This window comes from Cervus elaphus, chromosome X (assembly GCF_910594005.1).
Source record: "Cervus elaphus chromosome X, mCerEla1.1, whole genome shotgun sequence".
NCBI lineage: Eukaryota > Metazoa > Chordata > Mammalia > Artiodactyla > Cervidae > Cervus > Cervus elaphus.
Window position 1 is genome coordinate 42,667,583 of NC_057848.1, and position 20,075 is coordinate 42,687,657.

General features: G+C 47.0%; 1 protein-coding gene across 5 annotated transcripts in view; it reads right to left on the bottom strand.

The window, feature by feature from the left end:
* SEPTIN6 (septin 6) overlaps positions 1-20,075 on the bottom strand; it is a 74,696-nt gene that overhangs the window by 14,707 nt on the left and 39,914 nt on the right. For all 5 annotated transcript variants that reach the window (XM_043897848.1, XM_043897846.1, XM_043897850.1 and 2 more), the window contains exons 4-7: positions 16,311-16,497; positions 13,334-13,495; positions 3,990-4,086; positions 1,098-1,266 (exon numbers count right to left, since the gene is read on the bottom strand). In XM_043897848.1, coding sequence (XP_043753783.1) covers positions 1,098-1,266; positions 3,990-4,086; positions 13,334-13,495; positions 16,311-16,497 — 615 coding nt within the window. The remainder of the gene's footprint in view (positions 1-1,097; positions 1,267-3,989; positions 4,087-13,333; positions 13,496-16,310; positions 16,498-20,075) is intronic.

Consider the following 20,075-nt stretch of genomic DNA (forward strand, 5'->3'; position numbering starts at 1 on the left):
GTCAGGATGGAGCCGAGGAGGAGAGGAGGGGACTAGAGGACACCTCTTCCCCCGCAGATGCAGATTAAAGCAGTCTGAAGGGTAGGAGGGAGAAAGCTAACGGAATGCCCATCAGAGAGACCAAAACGTTTTCCTTCAACTCCAGGGGCTCCAGCAGTCCCTGTCCATGAAGGGCAGTGAACTTACCCCTCCGGAACCAGACATCCCCAAAGGAATGGCTATTCTATGTCTCCAGGCTGGCTTTCTGCTATGAACAGGTTTTGTAGGATCTGAGAGGCCATTTGAAGGCCTTCTTATCCCACAAGCAAGCCCTTTACTTGTTTATCAAGGCCTGACATTTCCTGAAATGTTCCAACACAGGGCACTACATGTGACATGGTAATTTACAATGTGAGGCTTACATCACATATTATGCATATCGATCAGATACTTATTCACATAGCTCCCATCAGCATAGTTATTTGAAGGCATTTGAAGCAATGCTTTCAAAAACTTTCCTCTTCTCTGAAAGCATCTAAGATTCTGATTTGAGGTGTCAACGATTATTCACATCTGGTGGTCAAAACAAACCTTGCACTCGAACACAAATGCTAAAGGGCAGTAATGAAGAGCTGGAAGTTCATCAATACCTGTGTGGTGACTGCTGCCAGGTCCCACCTGGTTTGGATCATGGGGAGAGGGGTAAAGAACAGACTGGAAACCTGACAGAGCAGCAGGAGCCTGATGAAGAATGTGGGTCAGCGGGCAGGCACAAACTGCCATGTTGAAGCACAAGGCCCAGGCTCAGGGCTCACAGCTACCATGCAAATGCCTGTGGCAGCGAGACCATCGGCCTTGCCCATTCCCTGGCCTCCTCCCCGCCCCCATTCTTATAAGCACGGCAGCAGGGCTTACCAAGCCCACCATGCCACAGCATCCCCTGGCAGGTGTCCCAGGGCAGAGAAGGGCCAGGCAAATGGAGCTGGTGAGTGACCTAGCCTTCCAGCGCTAGGTCTGGGCTCCTGTGTCTCGCCTCCCCTGTGAATTCTCCAGGGCAAGGCCTCCCCCTGCCCCCGGGTGGGCTGAGTTGAGCTGGGCAGGGCTGGTGGGAGAGGTACCTGAAGGGTTTGCTGTCAGGGTCGGTGTCCTTGAAGCCCATCTCCTCCAGCTTACAGCGGCGGTACAGCTCATAGTGCCGGCTGTGGGTCTGCTCTCGGAGATCCTCCATGTTGACTCGGATCAGCATCTCCCGCAGCTTCACAAAGTCACAGTGGGCTTCATTTTCAACTGCATGGCAGGGGTTGAGGTATTGAAAGTCCATTGAAAGGAAGGCCAGAAGAAGCAGAAATGGACAAAACAAGAGGTGAAATGTCTAATGGTGACACCACCTTTTCACCTGTGCATATAGAGCTCGAGATGTTGCCTCGTAATTAGTTTTTCTACTAAAAAGGCAGATGAAAAATTATAAGAGTGACATCCCTCAGTAATGGAAAACAGCAATACCATAAAAGTATCTAAGAAGACATCTGGTAGACATTTAGACTCAACTCAAATTTACCCATCAGACACTCACAGGAATGTTTGCTTCGCACCACTTTTAGGACAATGGCAAATGGACATTCAGCCATCTGTCTCATAAATACTTGCAGAATCTTTTGTCTCCAGGATAGTATGAGGCACTGGGAATTCATACACATGGGGTCTTGCCCATAGGAGCTTCCAGTTTAATGGAAGAACAGATGCAAACACACAATTGCAATACAATGCAAAAATTACCAACATGAGATATATAGCCAGGGAACCACAGAAGTCCAGAAAAGGGAGTCCTGAGAACTTCAGGGAGCATGAAGACTTTACCAAAGAGGGGACAGACCCCTAGGATGACTCATGAAGGAAGACTAGGAATTCAGCAGGCGGATAAGGGACACATCCTTGCACGGTCTCATTAAGGTTAGGCAATGTTACAGCTAGAAGTCGCAGGGTTAGGATTCCAATCCAGGTCATCTAAAGGATAGGCAAAGCCTATGACCAGGTATCAAAGTCCACAGAATGAGAGTGTAGAACTAGGACATGGCTAGATGGTTGTGATAAGCAGGGATGTGAGCCACAAGTGTAGCCCATCTGGATGGTAGATGCTTCAAAACAGGTGTTTTTAAAGGGTGAATAATGGCCTGATGGCAGCAATGGTGACCAGCAGAGTGTCTCCAGGCATGGTTCCACCTTGCTGGAGTGGGGGTGTCTGGCCTGACCACATTGGGATAGTGGCATCTGAGATGAACAGGCACAGTTACCCCAGATTCTGTTTCACAGGTCTGGGAGAAGGTCGTGGGGGCCGTGTGGAGAGGGTGTCTGGAATGACAGCATGGGGCAGGGTGACAGCAGATTGCAGTTGGGCTCATGTAACCCCTCTGCTTAAGATCCACTGGCTTCAGGAAAAAGCCCCCCACTTCATAAAATGTATCAGCGTATCAGCCAGGCAACTTCCCAGCACCATCTCGTCCTCCATCCACGGAGAGTAGGCCCTGGTGGAGTCAGAAGGAGTGGCTCCAAGGTTGCTCAAAGACTCGGACAATGCATAGTTTCTCTTCCTCAGAACAGTGAACTCCAACTTGTAAGAAACAGTTTGAAAATCCTCTTTGTTGGTTAGGTGCGGGGTGGTCTGAGTCAGGGGACGTCACTGGGACCCTATCTGTTAGCTTCTCCTCATGTTGCCTCAGGTTCCTGTCTCTCAGACTCCAAAATTCACTCCCAGGGTGGGACTGTCGGTCCAGAAAGCATTTGCAAATGTTCTGGGAGGAACAGCCCCAGCACAAATGGTAAAGAAGACCCAAAGTCAGCATGGCTGTCATGACCGGCGTGGTCCTACCCGTGGAAAAGCCAGCTATCACCAGAGGGTCTCTGGCGTGCCCTAGAGGATGTTGGCCTTTGACGTGACGTGGACACGGGATGAGTTTATGGTAAACCAACCACCCTTTCACATATAGTAACCCTGACTAGTACCAAGGGTACCTTACTTAACACGTGTCAGGCAGACTGCAAAAGGAATTTTCTCAAGCCTATAGGCAATAGTCTGTTTTTAAATTGCAAAGTAAGAATAAAAACAAAAGAGTGCTTGAAATGTACAGTTTAAAGGATCAAAAAAAAAAAGGACACCAAAGTACCTATGGCCCAGGTGAAACATTACCAACTCCCTAGACATCCCTTCCTTTTTTTTTTTTGGTAAACTTTGGCTGCACTGCAGGATCTTGGTTTGATCTTAGATCGAACCTGCATTCCCTGCTTTGGAAGGCAGAGTCTTAACCACTGGACCACGAGGGAAGTCCCCTTTTGTGTCTCTTCCTGATCTCATTCATGCCTCCCCTTCCCTGCAACAAGACTTAACCACCATCCTGACTTGGGGGATTACCCTTTCCTCATTTTTCTTAATTTTTTACGATTTACACATGAATTCCTAAAGTTCAGTTTTGTCTTACTTTTGGATTCCATATAAATGGAATCATACAGCTTGTATCTGTCTATGATTTACTTAGCTCAACGTGCTGTTTGTGAGATGCATTGCTGTGGATGTATAGTCATCCATCTTCACTGTTGTATAATATTGCATTATTTGAACATTCTGCAATTCACCCAATCTATTTTTAATGGCTCTGGGTTGTTTCTAACTATTTGCTATCATGAACAACACTGTTGTGGACGTTCTTGTACATCTCATACACTCAAGTGGGTACACCTGCTTTCTCATACTTTCTGTCCTACCTTACTGCAAGTACATTTATTTTTGTTTTAGGAATGTTTTCTCCGTTGGACACAAAGAGCTTGCTCAGTGCAGAGAATCCAGGTATGGAGCCAAAGTTTGCCTGCTGGTGACCCCTAGAGATGCCTGAGGCCCAAGATGAATGAGTAGAAACTGGGGACAAGTGAGGAACTGGTCACATAGTGGTGGGGGAAAAGCAAAGGGACAGACAGAAGGGGATTGCTGAGCATAGCCCCTCTCCCGGAGATTCACTCACCTTGCACAGTGCCCCAGGGGTACTGCCGTGCTTTCATCATCTTGTTACCTATCTTTAGTTCTTCTGTGCTGCCAATGACAGCAAATGGCAGGTGGGCCTGAAAAAAGAGGCAGACAAAAGCTGAGAACTCCAGGTAAAGGCACTGAGTGACCCCCAGTACAGCTGCGGCTCATCGTGGGGGCCTCGGCGCCCCCGCCGCAGTGTCCCTCACTGCTGCCACCATCAGGAGGCATTTCATAAGCTCCCAGGCTGTGTAGGGAGAAGAGGCCTACTCCAAGCTTTGCCTGTTCAGAAAATCACAATAGAAGGTAACTGGGATGTGGCTGAGTGCGTAGGAAACAAAGACAGAAAATAAGCAGAATAATAAGCAGATACACAGATTAGCCAGTCTTTATGGTTGCTGACGCGAAGTGCCTTCGGAAGGCAGGTGAATGGGACACAAGGGACTATGCGTGGAGAGAGACTAAAGGAGAATGGAGGGGGCTGGAACCGTTGCTCGCTTTTCCCAGAGTATGAGAGCCCCAAGAGTAGACATGTACAGAAACCACACTGTTGACTGAGGTGGACGCTCCTGGTCTCATACTATCCTGGAGCAAGAGGTTGCCCCAAACTCTCGAGCCTAGAAGTCAAGTCCCCAAGTATTTACCCACGTGCCCATCACTGAGCTGAGTTCTGTTTCAGGGGCTTTAAAGGGAAACAAAGGGAGTAGAAGATTCACGCCCTTGCCCTCTGGGAGTTTACGATCTGGTTAGGGAAGACCAAATTCCATACCCGAAATCACAGAAGACAGGATATGCCCAAGGACTCAAGTGTACAGTCTGGCACCCCGCACACAATAGGTGCATAATAAATACTCCTTGAATAGCCATGGGCATAGCAGAAGAAAGAAAAGTATGAACAGGGGGTATGGCTTGGTGCTTGAGGTGGAGAGGGATAGTGAGGCACAAGGCCCAGTTAATGAGACTGCTTTCATGCATCAGAGAAAAGGCAGGTGCCCCCAGTTGTAGCGTGAGGCCTGGGACACGCTCACAAAGCTCCATTCCACAGGAAGTGCTGAGTCAACACTGGCCAAATGGAACCACTGATTAAACACTGTTTACAAGCCAGGTAGAGCTTTACTCAGAAGGGCTTTACACAGAGAAGCAGAACGTGCACTGAAACAAGCTTCTTAGCCTGCTTGGACAAACAGGCCTCGATCTCAGATATTTTGACCGACTTCATAGTCAACAAAAGAGTCTGAAATGCAGTACTTGGATGCAATCTCAAAAACGACAGAATGATCTCTGTTCGTTTCCAAGGCAAACCATTCAATATCACAGTAATCCAAGTCTATGCCCCGACCAATAACACTGAAGAAGCTGAAGTTGAATGGTTCTATGAAGACCTACAAGACCTTCTAGAACTAACACCCCAAAAAGATGTCCTTTTCATTAAAGGGGACTGGAATGCAAAAGTAGGAAGTCAAGAAACACCTGGAGTAACAGGCACATTTGGCCTTGTGGAGTACAGAATGAAGCAGGGCAAAGGCTAATAGAGTTTTGCCAAGAGAACGCACTGGTCATAGCAAACACCCTCTTCCAACAACACAAGAGAAGACTCTAGACATGGACATCACCAGATGGTCAATGCCGAAATCAGATTGATGATATTCTTTGCAATCAAAGATGGAGAAGCTCTATACAGTCAGCAAAAACAAGACCAGGAGCTGACTGTGGCTCAGATCATGAACTTCCTATTGCCAAATTCAGACTTAAATTGAAGAAAGTGGGGAAAACCACGAGACCATTCAGGTATGACCTAAATCAAATCCCTAGTGACTATACAGTGGAAGTGAGAAATAGATTTAAGGGACTAGATCTGATAGACAGAGTGCCTGATGAATTATGGATGGAAGTTCGTACAGGAGATAGGGAGCAAGACCATCCCCAAGAAAAAGAAATGAAAAAAGCAAAATGGTTGTCTGAGGAGAGCTTACAAATAGCTGTGAAAAGAAGAGAAGTGAAAAGCAAAGGAGAAAAGGAAAGATATACCCATTTGAGTGCAGAGTTCCAAAGAAGAGCAAGAAGAAATAAGAAAGCCTTCTTCAGTGATCAATGCAAAGAAATAGAGGAAAACAATAGAATGGGAAAGACTAGAGATCTCTTCAAGAAAATTAGATACACCAAGGGAACATTTCATGCAAAGATGGGCTCAAATAAAGGACAGAAATGGTACAGACCTAGCAGAAGCAGAAGATATTAAGAAGAGATGGCAAGAATACACCGAAGAACTGTACAAAAAAGATCTTCACAACCCAGATAATCACGATGGTATGATCACTCACGCTCACCTAGAGCCAGATATCCTGGAATGTGAAGTCAAGTGGGCCTTAGGAAGCATCACTACGAACAAAGCTAGTGGAGGTGATGGAATTCCAGTTGAGCTACTTCAAATCCTGAAAAATGATGCTGTGAAAGTGCTGCACTCAATATGTCAGCAAATTTGGAAAACTCAACAGTGGCCACAGGACTGGAAAAGGTCAGTTTTCATTCCAATCCCAAAGAAAGGCAATACCAAAGAATGCTCAAACTACCACACAATTGCACTCATCTTACACGCTAGTAAAGTAATGCTCAAAATTCTCCAAGCCAGGCTTCAGCAATACGTGAACCACGAACTTTCAGATGTTCAAGCAGGTTTTGGAAAAGGCAGAAGAACCAGAGATCAAATTGCCAACATCTACTGGATCGTCAAAAAAAGCAAGAGAGTTCCAGAAAAACATCTATTTCTGCTTTATTGACTATGCCAAAGCCTTTGACTGTGTGGATCACAATAAACTGTGGAAAATTCTGAAACAGATGGGAATACCAGACCACCTGACCTGCCTCTTGCAACAGTTAGAACTGGACATGGAACAACACACTGGTTCCAAATAGGAAAAGGAGTACATCAAGGCTGTATATTGTCATCCTGCTTATTTAACTTATATGAAGAATACATCATGAGAAATGCTGGGCCAGAGGAAGCATAAGCGGAATCAAGATTGCCAGGAGAAATACCAATAACCTCAGATATGCAGATGACACCACCCTTATGGCAGAAGAACTAAAGAGCCTCTTGATGAAAGTGAAAGAGGAGAGTGAAAAAGTTGGCTTAAAGCTCAACATTCAGAAAACTAAGATCATGGCATCTGGTCCCATCACTTCATGGGAAATAGATGGGGAAACAGTGGCTGACTTTATTTTTGGGGGCTCCAAAATCACTGTAGATGGTGATTGCAGCCATGAAATTAAAAGACGCTTACTCCTTGGTAAGAAAGTTATGACCAACCTAGACAGCATATTAAAAAGCAGAGACATTACTTTGTCCACAAAGGTCCGTCTAGTCAAGGCTATGGTTTTTCCAGTGATCATGTATGGATGTGAGAGTTGGACTATAAAGAAAGCTGAGTGCAGAAGAATTGATGCTTTTGAACTATGCTGTTGGAGAAGCCTCTTGAGAGTCCCTTGGACTGCAAGGAGATCCAACCAGTCCACCCTAAAGGAGATCAGTCCTGGGTGTTCATTGGAAGGACTGATGTTGAAGTTGAAACTCCAATACATTGGCCACCTGAGGCAAAGAGGTGACTTATTTGAAAAGACCCTGTTGCTGGGAAAGACTGAGGGCAGGAGGAGAAGGGGACGACGACAGAGGATGAGATGGTTAGGTGGCATCACCGACTCAATGGACATGGGTTTGGGTGGACTCCAGGAGTTGGTGACGGACAGGGAGGCCTGGCATGCTGTGGTTCATGGGGTAGAAAAAGATTCGGACACGACTGAGCAACTGAACTGAACTTACGTCCTACTATGTACCAGGCATTACGAAGAATACAACACTGAAAAAGCTCAGAGCCTAGACCTGGCGATTGTACAGTCTGGGAGGGGAGAGACACACACTGTGATGATAACACAGTAAGGTCCAGACTATGAACAGAGGCTTGAGGGCTGGAGGAACACAGAGGAAGGAGAAGCTTTCACGGGAAGTCAAAGCAGGCTTCACAGAGTGGGTAGTAGCAATCATACTTAGAGATCAGGAGCTATAGACCTGATATTAGCAGCAGTTCTCTGTCCCATGTGCCAGGTGCTCTACGTGGCATTATCTCATTGAATCTTACAACACTAGGAAGTAGGTATACTTATTATCCCCATTTTATAGAAGACAAAACTGAGGTCCAGAAGGGCCAAGAGACTTACCAGCAGTGCCACCATAGTAAGGGGCAGAGCTAGGAGTGGAATCCAGGTCTCTCTGACTTCAAAACCCACCCCAGCTGGTCTGCCACTCCCTTTTGGGGTTCGAGCAGATTAGGGGAGCACTCTAAACCCAGGGGGTGAACTGGCCAGGCAAGGCCAAATTGTAAGAGGCAGTTTAAATCTGACCTCACAGTCAGTACTTCCTTTCTGTTCTCCTCTAGCCCTGCACCCCAAGAATGTTCTTCAGAGTGGAAGAACACAGGTGTCAATTGGGAGCTCAGCTCCAGCACATCTGCTAAACCACTCCCCCCCGCCCCGCGGAGGTGCTGGGCCTTCACCCACTCTCAGTTGCTCTCGGATGATTATCTCAGGTGTTGCCACATCCCACTGCTATGACTGTCCCCAAAAAGGGGACAGAGGAAAGAGGGAAAAACAAGGCTATGGATATGGAAAGTGGGCGAGGGGTGGAGGTGGGAAATGTTTTGTCAGTCCTAATAGGGCCATGGGCGGGGAGGGGGGGGGCGTGAAATCCTAGAAATCCTGCCTAAAGGCCGAAGCATCCCTGACCTCGGCCAGCCGGCTTTCAAGGTCAGACGGGGGCGGGGTTCATTTGGGCACAATTCATTCCCCCTCAGAGACCCAAGACAAACTGGCAGCCTCCAATTCACCCCCAAACACTTTCCAGGAAAAGGCTGCCCCACCTGCAGAGACCTCAAAGCTTCAGTCACTCGAAGGGGCAGCCATGACAGAGGGCTAGACCAGGGGACTGCTGGTGGAGCATTCCCACACATCCTGGGCTCTCAGCTGAAAGTGATGCAGGAGGAGGGTATGTGAAGTGGGAAGTACTTCTCTGGACTTAAGAGCAAAAAAAGAAAAAAGAAATCCAGAAGAGAATAAAGGCATTTAAAAAAAATGTCAGTATTCCCTTGGGTGTGTTATTTTTATCTCCAAAAGACATTGTCAGTTAGCATGACAGGGTCACTTGCTTCCCCTTCCTCTTTAAACTGCCGTCACTTTATCCCTCCCCACTCTGAAACACACAGTCCCCGCCATGGCAGCTTCAGAGGGCTCCGAGACCTCCCCCGGCACATTCATTTCCAACTGGCATCAAAGTCTGTTCTGATAAGTTTATGCAAGGATCTCATTTCCGAGTGCTCCCAGGCAGATTTCATTTGATTCTACAACAGCCTTCCAGGGCGGTTACTGTAAGCCCCACTCGTGATTTGGAAAACTGGCATACAGACAAGTGAAAGGAGTTGCCCAGGTTCCTACCTCCCATGCCCAAATCTTCCCAAGGAGCAGTGAGGACACCGCGCTGTAGCTGCCAGCCTCTGCCACCACCCAGGGCGGCAGGTCAGCTCAGCTTTAACCGTGAAGGGCAGGAAATTGTGGGGTTGGCTCTGGCCGCCTTGCTGCCGCTCTTGAGAGCCTGGTGGCTCTGACAACTAGAATAGAGTCGAGCAGAGCAAGGAGAAGGTAAACCCTCCAGCCCCCACTCCCTACCCCCCTGGGGCTGGCACTTTATAGGTGTGGGCCCTGGGAGGAAACTTGCAAAACAGCACTGCTGCCGAAACATGGATGGGTTCCTATGGGGGTTCCATGTAATTCTCTCTCACCGGAGACCTCAGATGCCCCTGTCTCAGAAAACTCCAACAAGGGATAGTCCCAAGTCTCCTCTTGGGAGTCTGTTCCAAGACTCACTATCTTCTTTTTTTTTTTTTTTAGAGTTAAAGAAGACTTATCCAGGGAGGAAATACACTCCATAGACAGAGTGGGGGCTATCTTGGAAGGCAAAAGAGGCCCAGGGTATGGGGTTGTAGACAAAGCGATAAGTAAGAAGCAGATTTATTCAGAGAGAGACACACCCACAAACAGAGTGTGGGCCATCGCAGAGGACGAGTGCCCAGACTCACTATCTTTATGGCCTCTTACGTCCCTTAAATTCCTCTTGGTCCATTTAAAAGTGTTTGATGAGCCAACCAGCCTGAACTATTCTATTCTGTTTCTATGACATCCATTCTATTAGGGAGGTTAGATGACCATCCCCCTTAGCCCAGTGAAACACATTGTCAGGACCACTGATTCCTCATCTGATAAGATGTGGAGTGGGCATAGCTTCCTCCCAGGAGGACAGTATTTCCCAGTCGTGGGGCTAGTTACACTGGCCTCCATTCTAGGCTCCTATTGACCACTGAGCAAGAGAACTGTCTTTTACCATCTGAGCCATCAGGGAAGCCCGAGAGCATTGACTGATCCTCCCAAGTTCACCCTTGGTGGTGATTCACACACAAATATTGCCAACTATGGAAATGGCACTGCTGCCTCGGGGTGAGGGGGAGACAGGCTTGTACCTAAGAGTTTCCCTGTGACCCTCCTGGCCACCCATATGCCTTTGTGGGGGCCAAACCCAAAAAGCTCACAGGCAGCCAGCTGATTGAGCTGAGTCAAGTAACTTGGCCTATTCCCTGCTCCCTGGCCCCTGGCCGTGGTTTGAACCATTCAAAGAACATTCAATTTGAACAACATAGCAAATTTTGGGCTTCCTGGGTGGTGCTAGTGGTAAAGAACCTGCCTGCCAATGCAGGAGACATAAGAGATGTGGGTTCAATTCCTGGGTTGGAAAGGTTCCCTGATAGAGGGTATGGCAACCCAATCCAGTATTCTTGCCTGGAAAATCCTATGGACAGAGGAGCCTGGCAGGCTACAGTCCAAAGGGTTGCAAAGAGTCGGACACAACTGAAGTGACTTAGCACAGTGCAGCACAGCAAATTTTAGCACTGAAGTCTGCCACCTTGAGAGCTATCAGAGTATAGGTGGAAAGTAGCATGCAGCAAGACCTCTCTCCCCGCCTCCTGAGCACTCTGAGCTGAAATAAGTGTTTTCAGAGCCACCCAGGAGCCAAGAGGGAGGCTAGACCTCTCGACTCTCATTTCCTGCCGTGAAAATCCTGAGTTGGGAGCTAAGGGATGACTGAGAAGTCTTCACTCGAGCAAGAGGCTTCTTCCACTCTTCCAACCCAGTTCCCATGACAATTGGCTAGGGTGGCTGAGACTGTGGGGCTGGGGTCAAATCCAGAATTGAGAGGCCAGCACCCATTTCTCCTACTACCCAACCCCGGCTCTCTGAAGATGCTGCTTCACAGGCCACAACTCATCCGGAAGGCCCAGTGTGACACTCTTGCTCCAGGGGCAGGCAGGCTAAGCAATTCTCTGTATGTTATTTCATAGCAGCTACTCCCCCCGCCTTCCCCCATCACAACACATGTAATACACAGTTTTCACATGCACGCCCCCTCCCTTGCGCATGCCCAGTTTAGGCACGCTAGCTGTAAGCCACCCATCTTGAGCCGTCTGTCACATACAAAAAAGCCTGGGGGAACGCAAGAGAATAAGTGCTGAGTGATGATGTAGGAATAACCCTGGATCCACTCAAATTAGGTTTTTCAAAGTGAAGCATTGGCACACTGGGACTATTTATTGTTAAAAAAAAAAAAAAAAAAAAAAGGACCCCAAATTCCAAATCCCTTCACAGGTGAAACAGCGTAGTTGAGGACTACTGCTTCATAGCACGGGACGATTCCCACCTTAAGGCCAAGACTGCCCAGGTTCAGACAAGGGCCCAGAGGTAAGCTGACAGCAGAGCCCGAAATGATGGTCACTCCTGACTGACCCACCATGTAGTCAGAGGTTGTTCTGTGTGACACCCTGAGATTGCTGAGGACTCTTCGACCGTATCCGTATCCATCCTTAGCCAAGCAAACCACCAGCCTGAAGCTGCCTAGTGACTCAGGGAATCCACATTTGGAGGGTATCCATGGGGCCCGAGGTTCTGAGTTGAGTAGGAGTTTCCAGACCTCAGTGTTGGTGAAACCAGATGATGCTTCTCTCCAGGCTCCAGTTTTCTGCAGATTAGGTGTCCCTTCGGGTTTTCTTATCCTAGCAGAACCTAATTTTCATCAAAATGCCCTGGCGGCTGGAGAGGATATGCAGGAACCTTATTTTTTTTTTTTTAATTAGTTTTTCAATATTCAGGCCCAGTCAGAGAGGCCACAACTCCACCTCCCACGATCCACACAGCTCTATCCTCCAGCCAGGTTTGTCAAAGATAACCAAGAGCCTCTCATCACAAACGTATCTCTGGTGCACTGATGGACAAGAAGGCAGGCAAGACAGTGACTTGCTGCCCCACTAGGCTAATTTGTTGGCTGATTCATAGGAGATGGTAGCTGATGCGTAATGATAACTTAGGGGGTGGTGGCAGCAGGAAAGTTTTCTAAAAATGGCTTTTATTACAAGGCTTTCCTGCATGTGGCTATACTCAGGCATTATGTCATTAGGAAAAAACTGATGACTCTCAACAGAGAAAAAGAAATCTGTTCCCAAAGCAGAGGCTTTCTGCAAGCTATTAGCTGTCTCCTTGAAATCACAACATTGAGGATTTCGCAGCAACAGCATCAACACATTGTAAAGAAGCATGAGGAGCCATTTGACTCCCTGCCTCCTTCATTATTCATTCCTCTAGGAGGGGAAGTGGGGGAGTGAGAGGAAACATGGCAAGTGGTTGGTTGTTTTTTTCATTTTTTCCCTTCGACTCATTCACACTTAATAAAGCAAAACATAATCCTGAAGTTTAAAAATAACATTTCCCTAGTCACCAGAAAAATTGGAGACTACATGTCATTTTTCTTCCCGGGGCAGAGGGCTTGATTATCTGAGTACAGATTATCCTCGAGTCTCCAAAGCCAGCCAACTCTCTCACACTTGCCTTCTTTCGCTGTATCAACTGTCGAGACATTTTTCTGGTCTGAGACAAAGACCGTTTGCCTTTCTGGCAGTCCCACAGGGGCTGCCTGGCCTAGATGAGAGAGACATCAAAGAGGAGGGTAGGAGAGGTCGGAATCCCCTGGTCGAACCGATTCCTGGGGTCAGCCATTCACTCCTTCAATCTCTGGCTATTTATCTCTGCATGTCTGAGGAGGGAGGCATGTCTGCATGACTCTAAATTCTTTCTCACAAATACCTGAGACTCAGATAATCGAGCTGATTACACTAAGATGGATGGTGAGGTCTGACTGCTATTTGGCAAAATAATAATCCTGAAGAGCAAATGGCCAGAAAAGTGAAGCCCACTCACATTCATGGTTCCGTTGATCTCTGCCACTGACTCATCATCTGTAGGGAACTGGTAGATCTGGACTCCGTTGCTGACAAGCTCGCTGGTGATTTTGATTTTGAACTTGGTTAGCTCACTCTTAGAAATGGCATCTGATTTGGCAATGATGGGGATGATGTTCACCTAGGGAAGGGAAGAGCAAAGGGGCATCATTACTGGAAATCTGAAGCTCAGAGTAGGTGACCTAGGACTTCTACCAGCTGCCAGAGGGAGCAGTTCAACCCAATAGTCCAGACCTGGCCCCCTCCATAGCCAAACAGTAGTATAATAAATGACGATGAGTACTTACTGTTGCTGGGCACTGAACAATAAGTGCTTTACATGGATTAACACAATTAACCCTGGCAAAAAACCCTCACAGAAGGTATTAGTACCACTATTTTACCAATGACAAATTGAGGCAGACAGAGGCTAAGTAGCTTGTCCAAGGCCACAGAGCACACACATAATGGAAGTGGGATTCAGATCCAAGTTGAACCTCATTTTTCAGTCTGTAGTCTTAACCTATCAGCTCAGATCCAAATTGATGAGCTGTGTGATATCTTAATATCAAGGTTATTGCTTTGGTGATTTCGAAGCAGAAGGATGACAATTGGGAATCTGCGATGGACAAGGGGAGAAGAGGCCACTCCTTGCCAATAGTCAACTGTCCCAACCCATCTTGTGGGGGCTAGCCCTAAGCCAGGTGAAAGAGACCCATGTGGGAAGTGAGGCAGGGCAGGGCTCCATGAAGATGCATATACGACCCTCTTTCCGGACACTAAGGAACCAACCCACTGACATGAAGACCACCCTCTGTTACTGATTTGATCTGTACTGTGCTTAGTTGATCAGTTGTGTCTGACTCTTTGTGACCCTATGGACTGTAGCCTGCCAGGCTCCTCTGCCCATGTGGCTTCTCCAGGCAAGAATACTAGAGTGGGTTGCCATGCCCTCCTCCAGGGGATCTTCCCAACCCAGGGATTGAACCCAGGTCTCCCGCATTGCAGGGGAATTCTTTACCATCTGAGCCACCAAGGAAGCCCAAGAATACTGGAGTGGGTAACCTATTCCTTCTCCAGAGGATCTTTCTGACCTAGGAATCGAACTGGGGTCTCTTGCATTGCAGGAGGATTCTCTACCAGCTGAGCTACCAGGGGAGCCCAATTTGATCTGAGATTTAGCCAAAAAGAGCTTCACTGTCAGTCTCCTGATTAATTTCTGTGTAAAGAAAGCAGAAGCAGATGTGCAATTTTGTACAGATGCAAGAGAAAGGCCTGATGCTGCCCTGAAGTCTGATCCACCTGAACCTTAATCCTTGAAATTCCTCCGAGAAGGGACAAGGCTTTTACTGCTGTGAGGTCAAGCAACTGGAAAGGCACATGCCTGAGTGAGACAGAGCAGAGCCAAGTTCAAGTTCACACAACAAGCACAGCTGGTCCTGCCAGCACACTACAATGGGCTGGTGTGGAGGGTGCTTGGGCCCTGAAAAGAGCTCAAGACTTGAAATTTCCCCCTTCTTTGCTCTTTGCCTTTGGAGTGAGTGCCTCTCCAGGCTGACGCCGCAACTTCAGGTGTTGGTCAAAGAAAGACTGGACCTTGGAGGCAGGTTTTTGAGGCATGGAGGCTGAAGCCCTTGGTGAGGTAATGCAGCAGGCAGTCAATTCTTGTCTCTTTTCACCACGTCCCCCATCGGCACGCTGTAAACACAGGCTGAAGTTTGCCTACCTAACTCAGCCCACCTAGCAGGCTGCCTACCACATGGCTCCGTGCTGCCTCATTCAAGACACACAGGGCGTGGCGACGTTTCCCGAGCAGCACGTTACCCGCGGGTGGTGAACTCATTGCTGTGAAAAATGACAAATTGCTCCTCTTTTGATGACAGCTGAAACTCAGTGATTATAGTGAAGGTGCTACTAAACAACCACATTTAAAGATTTCTTTTTTTTTTTTTTTGTAAAATAAATTCCCTGGAGTTAGAGAGAGCTCGGTCTGCAACCCAGATTCATTACAAGTTGTCTTGAGCAAGCTATAACAGTGCTTACCACACAGCATTACTGGAAGAATGAAATAAAAACAATACATATATAGGACTCATCACAGTGCCAGGCACATATGAGATGTTAAGGGAGGAAATGTACTAGTAATGAAGCTTTTTCAAGAATCCTGTGGTCAATTATCTTGCACAACCAATAATCCTTTAACATGATTGTCTAATTTATATCTGATGTGGGACTTGCATTTTTCAGTTTATCTTAAAGCAGGATGTGTCTGAATCCCACAGCCATCTTCCTTGGGTGTGGAGGCAATGTAAACTGGCACCACAGAGCCAAGTTCAAATCTAGGCTCTGCCAGGAGCTGGCACTGTGACAATGGGTATGTCTCCTAACCTCTTAGAGCCTCAGTTTTCTCTTCTATAAAATAAGAGTAATGATGGTGTTTGCTTTACGGGGTTGTTGTGAGGATTCAATGAGACACTCCACAAGGCACTTTTACAGTGGTGACATATAATAAAGGTTTAACAAATGTTAGCTGCTATGATAAAATTATTATTGAAATTAAGGATAATAACTTTTGAAGTCGAGCTTGCATGTTTGATTACAGTATAGGTCAGTTAACATTGTGACAAAGGAAAAAAAAAACACCTTTCCACCACCCAAAGTCTGAGGCCCTAGACCCAGACAGCCATCTGTGCTGCATCCACCTTTATTCCCAAGATGGATCAGGGCAGAAGACAGCTCAATCCACACTCATGCCCGGCGCTGGGAAAACATCACAAAGCATACGACTCAGGTGCTGGAGCAATTAACACCATCTTTATGGAGGGACAGGGAATGAAGAGGAGGATGCCAACGCCACAGAACCTCTGCTGGACTCTGGCATCAGTGTGGCACAGGAGACCACCAGGAGGGGTCCAGCAGGCCCCACCTCCCACCCACCCTTGCCCCTACCTCCCTACCTTACTGTCCAGCTTCTTCATCGTCACTAGGTCCAGAGACTTCAAGGAATGACCCGTGGGGGCGATGAAGTACAAGCAGGCATGGATGCGAGAGTCATGGTAGGTGTGCAGTACCCTGCGGATCTTCAGCTCCTCCTGCAGGTAGGCCTCAAACTGGGCATCGATGAATTCCACAATGGGCTTGTAGCTACAGGGGAGAGTGGGGAAATGGTCAGACCCCTTCAGACACCTGGATTTTGTTAGGTTTCAAAGTTCTTTTTGAAGTTCAAAATGCCCTCGGTAATCTGACTCCTCCCACCTGACTGGATTTCAGTGGGCCTCTACTCCTGTCAGATTAGCCACCTCTTTCGTCCCCACATGAGCCAACTGTGTGTTCATCAGTGTGCTTTCTCTCTGGAATGAGCACTTCTCTCTTCTCATCCCAATCTTGCCCTCCCAGGCCTCAGGACTCAGATGAATGCCCATCTCCAAAATTCCCCAGTGATGCCAGAAAGCCCTTCTGGGCCTCGGGAGTGTGTGTGACAAAGAATTATGCTACTGGATGGCTTACTGATGCTTCACAAGGATTAGTGTCCCCTCAAACAGACTGTGTCCTTGTGAAGGGCAGGGACAGTGAAGGGCCCTTCTGTCCCCCATGGAGCCCAGATGCAGTGTGGAGCCCCCTGGCAGCATCCGTGGATGGGCGGGCTGGGCTCATGTCTTTGCTTCCCGTGTCTCCCCTGCAGCAGCTAATACTCGAGCTGGGTACCCAGGGGTGGTCAGGATGTCTCCTTGACCCACTGCTGGGGAATCTTCCAGAATGCACTGGGTTCTTCTCAATCTTTCTGGGTTTGAGGCTCCCCTAAAATATTTTTCTGTTCTCATTTCCTCTAAGGTCGTGATTTTTTTCCCCTCTGTGGCCACATGGCATGCGGGATCTTAGTTCCCTCCTCACCAGGGATTGAAGCCACGCCCCCTGCGTTAAAGTGCAGAGTCTTAACCACTGGACCGCCAGCAAAGTCCCTAAGGTTGTAACTTTGAAATCTACTTTGAAACTTTGGTAGAGTCTTACCCACACAACCTCAACACGTGTGTGCACACCTCCCCACCCCCAAGCTCACTGAGTCCCCAGGCACAGAGCTCCTGTGTGGCTCCAAGTCTTGGTAAAGAGTCAGCCAAGAGTCAGTCCTCTGTTCCTCTCTGTCCGGGGAAGCTTCTTCCTTCTCTATGGCCCCTACAGCCTCTTTCTGCTCTAACTAGGTCAGCTTAGCCTCCGCCCTGCCTCAGTTCTCATCTCCCTGTCTGTCCGCTGCCTCTCCATCCGGGGCTTCCTCCCTTCAAGCAAGAAGAGGTTTGCTATCTGGTCCAGGGCAGCGGTCCCTAACCATTTTGGCATCAGGGACCAGTTTCGTGGAAGACAGTTTTTCCAAGAACAGAGGTGGAGAGGCAGTGGGGCGGGGATGGTTTCAGGTTGATTCAAGCGCATTACACTGGTTGTACATTTTATTTCTATTAAGATTATTATTACGTCAGCTCCACCCCAGATCATCTGGCATTAGAATCTGGGAGATTGGGGACCCCTGCCAGATGGGGAGTCTGCAGAGACCACCACAGGAAGAGAATGATGGAAGGAGGAGCCGGGCTCAGCCAGTGCTTCTCAGCTGCAGCAGCCCCCTACCTGAGCCTTTTTGAAAGATTCCCCTAGTAGAGAAGAGAAAAGAGCTTTTTAAAAAAGAAATCACAGAATTCTAGATTCTGAGAGCTACATACAGAGAGGGCCAGGTGCATGGTACCTCTGTAGCCCCAGAGAAAAATCTAAAAATATAGTCCTTTCTTTCTTCCTTTGATCCCTGTGAGCCAAACACTGTTCTGAAGGGTAATAGCATCAAAGGATCACTTGGTTGCAGGGATCCTTAGAAGGTTCCTGAAGAATTAGTGGGGTGGGGAGGAAATACATCCCTTAGGTTTGTTTAATTAATTTTTGGGTGACTGGCTCATTTGAATGATCTAAATATGGTACGCCTATATTTTTTCCTCCATTATATAACTTTTTAACTTTATTTTTTGCTATACAGAAGGGATCCAAGGAGGACACAAAGCAATGCATTTTTAGCTTTTTACCCCCTGCATCTCTAGTGACACTAGAGATGGGTCTATCTTTCTGCTAACACCTCTGGCCCTTAGGGTCTCTGAAGAGAGGCATCATCAGAGCAGCCAATCCACCCACAGGATTTGGTTCAGTCTAATCCTAAATGGATAACTCATCTTTGTCTTATTCATTTTTACCCTGCTTCCGACATTTTGTTTTTTTTAATTTCAGTTTTATTGAGATGTAAGTGACATATAGCACTGTATAAGTTTAAGGTATACAGCATGATGATTTGATTTACATACATCATGAAGCGGTTATCAGAATAACTCTAGCAAACATCTATCGTCTCACATATGTACAAAATTACAGAAATACAAACAAAATTTCCCTTTTGATGAGAATTCAGGATTTACTCTCTTAACTTTCATATATAACATACAGCCATGTTAATTACATTGATCATGCTGTAAATTACATCCTTCTTATTTATATACCTTAGAACTAGAGTCTTATTCATCTTTTTATCCTCAGTGTCCCACATGGTATCTGGAATATAGTAAGGGTCCCACTCCCACTCCCATTGGCTTATCTTCCCTCAATGGCCTTCTCTCCCATCCCACTCTGTCATGCTCACTGGACTCCAGTCCATGGTAAACAAAATCCCTTACTCCCATAAGCAACCACGTCACAAAAATGCTTCCTTCTTAAAAAAAAACTGCTTCCTTCTGAGGGACACCTGACTCCCCTTCAAAGATGTTGCTTCCTTCATATCCTTATCAACTGGACATGTCTACATCCCTCACATCCCAAGGCAGCTTTTTTCCAGCCTATTTTCCCTGGCTTACTATGATCTGCTAGAAAACCCAGCTCCAATATATTCTACCCCTCTTTCTCATGACTGTTTATCTTTTACTTTTCAGGGTAGGAATTCCTTTTTATCTTTTGGCCATGCCAGACGGCATGTGGGATCTTAATTCCCTGACCAGGGATCAAACCCATGCCCCCTGCAATGGAAGCTGGGAGTCTTAACCACTGGACCACCAGGGAAGTCCCTTCAGGGTAAGAATTCCTTAGCCTGGGGTCCACAGACCTTGAAGAGGTCTATGGATAGAATTCATGATATGAACTTCGATAGGAAAAAACACATCTTTTTCACTAAGCTATAACTGAAGTTTAGAGTTTCTTCAGGTACAAAAGTAGGTAATGCAAAGGAAACCATAAACAAGACGAAAAGACAAACCCTCAGAATAGGAGAAAATAATTGCAAATGAAGCTACTGACAAAGGATTAATCTCCAAAATATACAAGCAGCTCATGCAGCTCAGTGTCAGATAAACAAACAACCCGATCAAAAAACAGGCAGATAAAAAAAAAAAAAAAACCAGGCAGATGACCTAAACAGACATTTCTCCAAAGAAGACATACAGATGGCCAATAAACACATGAAAAAATGCTTAACACCACTCATTCTTAGAGAAATGCAAATCAAAACTATAATGAGTTATCACCTCACACCAGTCAGAATCATCAAGAAATCTACAAACAATAAATGCTGGAGAGGATGCGGAGAGAAGGGAACCTTCTTGCACAGTTGGTGGCAATGTAAATTGATACAGCCATTATGGAGAACAGTATGGAGATTTCTTAAAAAAGAAATGGAACTATCATAAGTCCCAGCACTCCCACTACTGGAC